Genomic DNA, 11,478 nt, shown 5'->3' on the forward strand with positions numbered 1-11,478 from the left:
TATATAGGGGCCAATTAACATAAATAGCACAAGGAAAAATGAGAGGAAGTCACTCCTCTCCTTCCAATGGGAGTATTGTGTTTTGAAGGATTCATGAATGGAATTTCAGAAACTTGGCAAAAGAATACATTTACTTCACTTACTCCATATATATTCTGAATTTCATATTTACTAAATAGTGTTTCCAAATGAACATTTCTTTTTTTACATGTTGTTACATGTAAAATTGTTTTACATGTAAAAACATGTACATCTTTTTAACATGTTGTTACATGCAAAAAATCTTTTTACGTGTTGTTATACGTTGTTACATGTGAAAACTGCACATTAAAAAAAGGAAAGGCAGGCGAATTCATCATTTAAGTTTTTAGATGCACATATACTTAAACTTCTACATAATCCATGAATATTAAACTGGATAAACAAAGCACTCTACATAATTTACCTTGCCACAGATGTGAAATAATTGTAAGCATACATAAATGTTAACAAAATGCTTTCATTCAATGCTAAGGGGAGGTATCATTGAATGATGGACCAAAACAAACTAAATGGCATTTTGATGTCTGTGGAAATGACATACCCACAAACCAGCCAGTGGCTCAGCACTGACATCAATATATCTTGCTCAGTTGCCTTAATCATTTACAGTAGTATAGTTTTTTTTCAAGAACACAGACAGTAAGGTGCTTTTAATAATTTTGATACGGCCATAGAGTATATCTATTTTTTGAAGTCCTACTTTCACTGGAATTGCCTCTTTATCCTAATGAGTAAATACAAAAGAATGCACAGATAAGATAGCTTTTGTCTTCTTCTTCTTGTTTTCTGAGGCAGAGTCTTGTTCTGTCCCCCAGGCTGGAGTGCAGTGGCACAATCTTGGCTCACTGCAACCTCCAACTCCCAGGTTCAAGAGATCCTCCTGCCTCAGCCTCCTGAGTAGCTGGAACTACAGGTGCGCGCCACCACGCCCGGGTAATTTTGGTATTTTTAGTAGAGATGGGGTTTCATCATGTTGTTCAGGCTGGTCTCAAACTCCTGACCTCAAGTGATCCACCCGCCTCGGCCTCCCAAAGTGCTGGAATTACAGGCATGAGCCACCACACCCGGCAGGCTTGGTGTCTTCTTTTATTAGAGAAAAATGTACTTTTCTATGCCCGTGCTTTCTACATTTTTGGAACTGATACAGATCCACAGAGGTGAACCAAAATCTAAATTATCTTTAATGTTAAAATTTAATTGACCATAAACATAACTGTGCAATTGATGCCTTCTCCCAGAAGTGTCTAGGATTCATTCAACAGATCATAGAAACGAGGTCTGGCATTTAACAGAGAAATGACAGAGGAGCTATACCGATTTATACAAGGATTATCAAAACACTGTCATGTAGTTTGCTGTACTCAAGCTGTGTTTGTATCATATAACATAGGTTCAAGTTCTTTCTTCAGTCATCAGAATAACAGAGGTTGAAGAGACAACTGGGTAAGTGTCAACTCTTCCAAAAGCTGTTTCAAAAAAAATTTAAGTAACTGTGATACACATTTCTGCAAATAAAATATTCCAGTGCTACATCAATCCTGAGTTTTTAATATTAAATATGCACTACTTACAGTTCTGACATGATTTTATTTAAAAACATGTCTAGTTATCAAGTTCACTGTCTTCATCGGAAAAAACTCTGTCCCACTGGTCTTCAAAGTCCTCAAGAGCCTACAAGAAAAAGTCTAGTTTACTGACAAACCACCACTTTACATCTCGCATTTTAAACAGGGTTAATTAAATGTCAAAAGGAAACAGCTTTTAATATTCAAAAGATGCTGGTTATTCATTTCAAATAGAAAAAACTATAATCAATACATGGAGCTCCAAATACTCACTTACATTTTTTAATGCCAGATTTCAGTGACATATTATTTTAGCAGGTCCAACAGTTATGTACAAATAAAATGGGTTGAAGAACATCTTAAGGTCAAGATGCAGCAAAGACAGAAAAAGACGGGCAGGCTTATATCATGAAATACTATATTTTTTTTCAGCAGGTAGTGATCCATGTATTATCAGCAATAGCCTACATAACATGGTTTCCATTGAAGGGATAAAATGGTCAGTGATATGACCTCATCAAGTTAGAGAAAACGTAACTGTGTTTTAAATATATACTCTTTACTCAACAAATAGTTCAACAGTTCCTACTCCCTAAAATGTTGTATGTTAATGCTGAGGAAGATGTAAAAAATGAATACACAATCTTCCGTATTTCTGTGACATGAGCAAATGCACAAATAAAAAAAAAGTAATACAAAACTTGTGTAACTGCTATGGAAGGGCAACTCACTCGGACATGTAGCCAAAAATGGAGACTGATGTTGATTTAGTTGGCAAAAGGTTTCAATCAGTCAAAAAAAGATTGTAAAAGCATTGTGAGGGAAGAGCATGAGCAAAGCATGGGAGTAACGGTGAGTTCCTTCAGGGAAGGCGGTCAACCTGGAGAAGTGGGAGGAAAGACAGAGGGCGGCAAAACAAGCCTAAGAGGGGGTCATGTAAAGGGGAGAGTCTCTGAATATCTAAGAACTGAGACGGGGCGTCACTGACAGGCTGGGAAGACGGATGGGCTGGGAAGCATTTTAGGAAGAGAAGGGTTTTAGAAAGATAATATTGCCAATCAATGAAGGATGGCTCAGAAGAGAAGAGAGAACTCAGAAAAGAGTTTAATAGTACAAGCAAGGAAGAATGAGGTCTTGGACTAGGGTAGCCACAGTGGGAATTTAAAGAAAGAAATTAAAGGACCATTGCAGAGGTAAAACTTGTCTCGTGATAACTATATGGGAAGGATAGTGGACTCAGAATTCTGAGTCCAAGATGATAGCAAAGTTCCTACCCTAAGTGGTAACATGAAACATTAATACTGACGGGAAAACTTCTAGTCTCAAGTTCATACCAATTAATAAATGGTATCTGGGGAACATTATAGCAACGTGTTCTCTACTTGTAACTTCTATTTAAATAACTGTTTGTGTATAGATAATCCTCAAGCTGCTTGAAAATTTTATTTTCAAACTCTTTTCCCAGTTTATTTAACACATCTCAGTTAGTGTAGAGGAGTGATATATGAACACGTCTTTTCCAAGGTTATTAAAAAGAATACCAGATCTCCCAAAAAAGGATTCCATTGCTTCCTAAATTATCTACATCTACATGAAGAAGAGGTCATTGTCTAATGATAATTTGCTAATGTGCTGTACGACAGCAGATAATTCGCAATTCACGTGTTAATAATCTGCTGGCTTTCCCATTCTGTTATACATCCGAACCATCTCTTATGATTACAAATTGTCATCTAAAACCATTACTAATAATTTTGTAAGTGAATATGCCATAAAACACTCCTGTATTTCAGCAAGAAATAAAAGAGACACACAGTAGTTACGCTTGCCTACTTCCTATTTAACTAAAACTCTTGAAACAACACAAGTAAAAAAGTCATCCAGAAAGGATTTATGGACTTCTTGCCTTTCACCATAGATTTGTCATTGATGTCCTGAAAACTGAAAATAAAATCTTCATTAAAACCCATTTATGCTTAGTGTTCCATTATTGGAACGCTAAGCTTGTGGGAATCATATATATCCTACTGCTCAAGGTCATGGCCAAGGTCCGATTTTTCCCACACAAAGAAAATTTGCAACCTCCAGCATAAATAGGTTAATGTGTTAATAAAGTGTCAATTTTATACATAAGATGTGTATTTCTAGGCAAAATTTCCAATTTACCTTTTTCTGTTCTAAATAACTCCCACAAACTATTCATGAATCCTAAAAATACATTTACCAATTATAACTGGAACAATACATTCAAAGTGAAAATGCTAAGTAATTTAAAATGTATAATCAAATGTCTTTCCATACATTCAGAAACAAGCAGACTGTCTTCTATTATGCACATGTTGTATTTTATAATGTATTATGTTACCAAACAGAACAGACCTTTAAGAAGTGGTCACGTAGCAGCTTCATCTCTTTCAGCCTCTCTCTCCTAATACTTCTATATTGTTGCCACCTCTTCTGTTGTTCTTGAAATATTTTCTAGAATCCCAAAACAAAATAGTGATAAAAATTGGGTAAATTTTAATACTTACAAAACATAATTCTGCATTAGCTTTAAAGGAATACTCTTTAAATCGATACTTCTGAACACTTTCTTTTAGACAACATTTAGGACCAATTTTAAACAATTGTGTTCACCAATCACATGCTAAAATGATGTATTAACCTTTTTTATCAGTCATTAAGTAAAGAATTTCCTTACTTTTACATGTTCAACACGTATGTCCTAATTCTTGATTTCCAATGTATTTGATGAACCTTCCTATAATTTGTTGACCACAGATAGGTAAGATCTATACAGAAATTAACTAAGAAACATTCTTTCTAAGATTTTAAGCACGTATTAAATCTTGGTCATTTCAATATGCACATAGATGAATCTTCCAATAATGATTGCCTTTCTGCACCTCGACCTAATCTCCAACAACAGTGTTCTCCTCTCCTCTACGTGGCACTCACTCACACAGTCATCCCCTAGATTTTGTCATTCCCAATGACTTCAACACCTATGTAATATTAATAATAGCAATGATAAAGAGCAACCATGGGTCAGATCACATCCTGAAAGACTTAAATAAATCCGTTACACAGAAACCCTTTGATCCTCCAAACAACTCTGACGTAGGTACTCTTACCATGTCTCCTTTCGTAAATAAGATAATTTGCCCATGGTTTCCGAGCTAGCAATGGTCAAGCTGAGATAAATAATTTGCTCACGGTTTCTGAGCTAGCACAGAGATAAATAATTTTTCCGTGGTTTCTGAGCTAGCAATGGTCAAGCTGGAGTTGGATCCCAAGCAGTGTGGATGCATAGTCCCAGCCCTTGACCACTGTACTCAGCTGTTTCTCCATCTTCCCAACATACAGCCACTACCTCCCTGCCATTGTAGGTCACTCACTTCAGTACTACAGCTCAGGAGTCTGTTGGGACCTGACACCCACTGAATGGAGCACTTTTTACTGCCCATTGCCCACCCCCATGTGCTCAGGTAACTCAGTCCCAGCTGAAATTCCACAGCCAGTCATCATATCCCCATCCCTGCATCTATTCCCTGCCCAACTCTCCCTCTATCAATCTGCTCGGCTACACTCCGACCCAGGGAATTCCAACACTACAGCTGCGCTTGCACAAATATGCCAACTGGGCTCACTTTAACTTCTTCATCGTTATGATGCTGACTTCAGTTGGACCCCTAATGCTGCGTGGCAATTATATTCCCCTAGTCTATTAGTTCACTAACGGGCCCCCCTCTCTGGGCTCATGTGCTCTTCCTTCTTTGCTGGATTTCTGCATGAACTATTACCACCTGAGACACTGATACAACAGGTTATACACAAAGCTAAGCCTGATACCAACAATTAGTTCTTCTTCTCCCTCTTCTTCGTCTTCCTCTTTCTGCTCGTCTCTGATGTATTCTTCAAGGACATTTAGCAACTTCAGAGAATGTATATAATCACGTTTCTGCCTGTAACACATAATAAGTAACACGGTCATACGTCATAGAGAGATGAAAAATTAATCCTATTCAAACCCAAACTGACTTGACGTAATTTATACTATAAAGTAGCAAGGGAGTAACAGCAGCTGAAATCTTCTTTTTGGAAAAAGGTGAAATGAGTTACTCTCATTTTGAAAGGATTCCTTCCTTCCTGACTACTAGAGCAGCTATCTTACATTCTTTACCTGCTGAAGACAAAGGAGGGTTTACTGCACTATAACTTTCCCAGAAACATTCATTTTCTCCAAGAGCAGTTTACTTTCCATTTCCTCTTACTGAATAACATATGGGCTCTCATAAGTAGGTTCAAGAATATCATAGCCATTCATCCTGTAAGATTTCCCAAAAGAAATACTTAACTATTTCTCCACTTTGGCACACCAATGATTTTGTAAAAGAAATAGTGAAAACAATTTAACTAAAACAGATAACCTATTTATAACATAAGGTTGTCCCTTTCTACATAATTGAGCATCATTAAGGATCTGCAGACTTAAACATTGAGAACATTTATCTTATATGCAGCTACCACATTTCTAGAAATGGATAAACATTAATTTCACAGGAAGACTATTTTTATCTGGAAGGCAAAAAGAGGTCATCTTCATTGGCTTCTAGGTAATATCTCTTAATTCTGTTAAACTGAGGTTATAAAACTAAAGAAACTTACCTGCTTAGAGAACAATCAAGTAAAATATGTTGTTCACTAGAGACGCCAATATGTACAGGATAGTTTTTGAAATTATTTGCACCAACAAATACAAAGAAATGATATAAATATCATTATGCAAAAAAGCCAACAGTCATACCTTTTAAGTTGTTTTTTTCTCAAAGCATGTTTACTTTTGTTCTTTGTTTTGCTGCAAGCTTTATCCATTTTCATCCTTTTTCTTTTTGCAGTAAGATCCTCTTAATGTCAGTTAGATAGTAAATGAAAATGGATTAAAAGTTAATGTTGAAAAGTGGTTTCTTTGCATATACTGACATCAATATGGGACATTATGGTTCAGCAATATCCGAAGGATATTTAAAATATAAAATTCAAAGATCATTTCAAAAAGCAAGATTTACTCACTTATTTTCTGTAAAACCTTTCAGGTATTAACATTCGTATTTCAATTCCAATTGGTATAACTGAAAATCACTTAATTGACAGATGATGAAAAAAAGCAAATAATTAAAAGTCTCTATTTTTTAAATGTGCAGAAAGAGTTATAAGCACAGACTTTAATTTCTACATTTATAAAATGTCCTACAATTCAAAGGAGATGTTTCCATGAAATACTGCACGATTCATTATGTAAAGCACACAAAAAAGTATCTTATATAATAAAACCATCAAAAGGGTAGAAATAATACACAGTAAGAAAAGCATTTTTAAGCAATCTAGTGATTGATGCTATTAACTGTATTTTAATAAAAGAAGCAATGGCCATGAGTATAAAAACTTAGGTTTAGGTAAAGAAATACATTCAAAAACACTTTTGAAATATTTTCTTGGAGCTTTTTATGGGACATTTGTACCCATAGTGCTGTGTTTCAGAAAACTGTAATACTGCAAGGAATGCTTTCCTAAACATGGTTTCACATCAGAGATCTACCATCAATTGCTAAGAATAATTTTCAGCAATCATAAAAGATTTGTACCACAATGCAAATATTTTTTACATACAGTCTCCATCTATAACGCCCAATGTATTAGGCAGCTCACAAAACCAGCACTTTGTCACCAAGCTTTCCAAATATACTGCTTGTATGAATCATCGCTGGAGAACAGCTGAAAACTGAATTGAGCTTTTTAAAAATAAGAGTATTGTCTCCATCATCTCTACAGAAATTTTCTCAAACTTTTTTGAAAATATGGTCCTATAACAGTGTAACTAATATTTCACACAACAATATAAAGTTTATGAGTTTTTGGATCCAATTACATGTTTCTCACTAGGTAGAAAAGTCGTCCTTTTCTACTACACAGTTTATTACTGGAATAATAATAGAAAGTGATTTTAGAAAATTCAATTTTCTCTTGTACTTTAAAGAAAACAAAATCAGAAAGCTGTGACAATAGAACAGCTAAATTAGGAACATGAAAAACTCATATTAAAAACTCTGAGTACATACGGACAGTAAGACGTGAACAACAGACACCTGGGCCTACTTGAGGGTGGAGGGTAGGAGGAGGGTGAGGATCAAAAACCACCCATCAGGTACTATGCTTATAAACTGGGTGACAAAATAATCTGTATACCAAAACCCTGTGACATGCAATTTATCTATATAACAAACCTGCACATGTACCCCCAAACTTAAAGTAAAAGCTAAAAAAAACCACTGATATATGACTTAATGTGTGTACACTAAAAGGAACGAATAGAGCTGTTTCTCCTCCAATGTCCTCTAATTTTCTCCAAACAATTAAATTTCCACATGTATGAAAGAAAAGCCATCCATCTCTCTTCACCATTATTAGAAGCATTCTCACATTCCACATCAACAATCAAAAAGGTAAGAAAAACTTATCAAATAGATTACATTAAATATGTATGTTAAATGCTACATATGAGAAGCCATTTAAGACAGTCTTGTCGTCCACTAATTCATATAACTTACTGCAAGAGTTGTATGACTGAAAACAATTTTCATAAACTACTCCTAAAACATACCTGCAGTATCTTCTGGCTTCTTGGTATTAGCCCTGTAAAAAAAGTCACATCAAAATTTTCACAAAATACTACACAAAATGCCATGTTTGTTGGGAAAAGAAATGTCTTATGTGAAATGTTCTGCATAGAATAGAACAGTGATGACATGGTCCAAAGCTGACTTTTCCTAAAAGACCCTATCCGACAGGCAAAAGTGACTTAAACAATTTACCCTGTGTGCTCATCTGTTTCAGCAAAAGGTTCTCCTTCCCCATGCTCATCAGTTACATCTTCCTCCCTTGTTTCTGTAAAACGGTTTCTTTCCTCACATTCATCACTGACTGGATCCTTTCCTGCATTAAAATTTAAAAGACAAACCTTTTTTAGAGGAAGATGCTGCTGTGGACATTTTTTGTGGAGAAATGTACTAGTTGTAGACTTTTTTTTTTTTTTGCTCTCTGCCAATTAAAGCTTTAAAGCAGAGGTATACATGTTATCACCGGCTCCTGACCATTTTATCGAGGGACTTTGGAAGCCCTTCGGGTTCAAATTCTAGTAAACAACGTACTACAGGTCAGACCCCTTGGATGTCAGGACTGCACCCATGGAGAAGAGCTGCTCTGAGAGCATCTGTAACGCTGCTATGAGGGGGAGCCTTCCACCGGAAGCCTAAGGCCCTTGAGCCTGCTTTGAAAACCTGGTGCATCTTAGCACGTGCACAACGGACTCCAGAGCCACAAAGGGGCCTGGGGCCTCGGGCTGCCCCTGGGCCCCTAGCACAGAAAGCAGCCAGACCGTCCTCTTGGGCGTGCACCTTCCTCCGGGTCCCCTTGGGCTGTATTTACCTGCATGCTTCTTCCCCCGGGCCGCCATAAATTGAGCCTTCAGCTGGGCCTTGGCAGCCCTCCTGCCCACAGGATCCGTGGCTGGCTGTCCTGGGAAGCTAGAGGCGATCCATGAACCTGGTGAGCGCAAAGACACACTAAGGAAGCTAAGGAAACCTGACATCGGAAAGGAAAGCCATTGGGATCACAGGTTCAAGACGGGTGGGACTGGTCCGCCCTGGAGCAGGAGGGGACGGAAAAGATGCCAGTGTCCCCTCCTGTCCTGGCCCGTCCAGCCCGTCCCTGGGGCTGGCTGCAAAGCTCACAGCTGCCCCTCACACCTGAACTCCACGGCCTCTGCGGGATCCTCGCCACGACTTTGGGACAGAACTCAGCCCTACCTCTGAGTCACCCAGGGACCCCATGTGGCTGGGAAGGCCGCTGGGTGACACAGGATCTCCCCAGCCACCTCCAGGGGAATGTCAGGGGCTGCACTGCCACTCGCCTGCCTGGACGCACAGGGGACCCCCGGTGACCCCAAGTGTCCTGTCCTGACAGGCGGCCGGGCAGGAGGGCCCCACTCAGACTGTCGCCCACAACACCCCCGCCCCACCCCCACTTCTCCCCACCTTCGGCCCCTCCCCTCAACACACGCACAAGCCCCCAGGACCCTCCCGGGCCCTAGGGATCACCCAGGCAGCTCCAGCTCCCTCCCTGCCCTGGCTCACCCCAGCCCACCCTCAGGGCCTTGCCCTGACCCAGGCCCCAGGCGACGACGCCAGGGCCATTTCCTCACAGGTCAGCGGGCTGCCCAGCGCTTCACACCCTGGTTCCCAGAGGGCCTCGTGCCTGCGTTCCCGCCTCCCCACCGTGAGTGCTTCACCTGAGGGACCCCTGATGTGGTGCCCTCAAAGAACCTAAAGACAACGACACCACTACGATCTCTTAGAAAACGGGTCCTCTCAGGAGGCTGAGGCAGGAGAATTGCTTGAACCCGGGAGGTGGAGGTTGCAGCGAGCCCAGATCTCGCCACTGCACTGCAGCCTAGGCGGCAAGAGCCAGACTTCGTCTCAAAAAACAAACAAACAAAAAAAAAAAGAAAAGAAAAGAAAAGAAAACGGGTCCTCAGTTCTCGTGAGAGCTGCAGGTAGGACTTCCTGCGCTCCTCGCTGATTGGTCGGCTCAGTGCACATGCGTGTGACGGGCTGTGTGGGGCCAGGCCCCCTGCTGGCACGCCCTCCCCCTTCCCCTAAGTGACAGCCCGTGGTTGCTGTGGACTGGGGTGGGGGTGGCCCTTTGAGGCCTCTGTCCCCACAATCTTTCAGCTTCTCCTCCTGGGGAGGGACACAAGGACTTGGGATGGAGGCCAAGTGGACAGGACCTAGAACCTCGCCCTGGGGCTTGTTCCAGCCACCCCTGCCCCTTTGGCTAGAATGTCCATCACCCTGTGGGTGGAGCCCAGGCTCCCTCCCATGCCCTGTGTGCTTCCAGCATGCCCAGCTTCGTCCTTTTTAATCAATGGATTGTGCTTTTATCGTTTTTGTTTGTTTTTGAGACTGAGTCTCGCTCTATCGCCCAGGCTGGAGTGCAGTGGCAAGATCTCAGCTCACTGCAATCTCCGCTTCCCAGGTTCAAGCGATTCTCCTGCCTCAGCCTCCCGAGGAGCTGGGATTACAGGAGCCCGACACCACGCCCTGTTATTATTATTATTATTATTATTGCATATTTGGTAGAGACAGGGTTTCACCATGTTGTCCAGGCTAGTCTCGAACTCCTGACCTCAGTTGATCCGCATGCCTTGGCCTCCCAAAGTGCTGGGATTACAGGCGTGAGCCACCATGCCCAGCCCATAACCTTTTTTGTTTCCTCACTACTTTTCTTTCTCATCCCCATGCCCCAGACTTGCCCACAAACCTTCATACTCCAGACTTATCCAGACATATGCCACAACCTTCACCCACAAATTAATGCCTTAATACTTATCATTAACTCAGCTTTTTCCCACCTCCAGTCCCCTGTAATAGGGAGAGAGTTGTTTTGGAGTTGGGAGTGAATAAATATTGCCTAAAGTTTGTAAATCAACATATAGAGTTTCATTATATTATTGAAATTATAAAGGCAGTCATCAGGAAAACTAATCCACAGCCTTAAATACCTATATAACCAAAAAGAGCACACACAAAGCATACAAATCCTGTAGTAAAAGTTGGAAAATAAAGAAAATACTACAGAGACTATAACATAACATAAAGGAACAGAATTAAGACCAAGTGAATCTGTTGAGCAAGAAATATGAATGAGATAAACTCGCATTCTAAAGGAAATGACTTCCAACTTGGATCAAAATAAAAACCTAAGTATATGCTGTATGTAAGAATGGAATTAAACAAAATGATACAAAAAGTAC

At 40.0% G+C, this 11,478-nt stretch overlaps 1 protein-coding gene across 1 annotated transcript; it reads right to left on the bottom strand.

Annotated features, from left to right (window-relative positions):
- Positions 1–353: 353 nt before the first annotated feature.
- FAM9B (family with sequence similarity 9 member B) lies at positions 354–10,230 on the bottom strand. The gene is made up of 9 exons (XM_012500901.2): positions 9,955–10,230; positions 9,093–9,209; positions 8,480–8,600; positions 8,269–8,300; positions 6,415–6,514; positions 5,464–5,572; positions 3,987–4,085; positions 1,614–1,713; positions 354–1,508 (listed from the first exon to the last, which is right to left on the bottom strand). The coding sequence occupies exons 2-8, from the start codon at positions 9,118–9,120 to the stop codon at positions 1,645–1,647; spliced, it is 558 nt and encodes a 185-aa protein (XP_012356355.2). The 5' UTR covers positions 9,121–9,209; positions 9,955–10,230; the 3' UTR covers positions 354–1,508; positions 1,614–1,644.
- Positions 10,231–11,478: the final 1,248 nt, after the last annotated feature.

Source organism: Nomascus leucogenys, chromosome X (assembly GCF_006542625.1).
Source record: "Nomascus leucogenys isolate Asia chromosome X, Asia_NLE_v1, whole genome shotgun sequence".
In the NCBI taxonomy this organism is placed as follows: domain Eukaryota; kingdom Metazoa; phylum Chordata; class Mammalia; order Primates; family Hylobatidae; genus Nomascus; species Nomascus leucogenys.

Coding starts and splice junctions, on each gene's coding strand:
- FAM9B (XM_012500901.2), bottom strand. CDS start 9,120: ATGGCGGCCCGGGGGAAGAAGCATGCAG. Junction 4,086..5,463: donor AGGGAGAAGAAGAACTAATT/GTTGGTATCAGG, acceptor TTGGGATTCTAG/AAAATATTTCAAGAACAACA. Junction 1,714..3,986: donor TACGTGACCACTTCTTAAAG/GTCTGTTCTGTT, acceptor TTTTTCTTGTAG/GCTCTTGAGGACTTTGAAGA.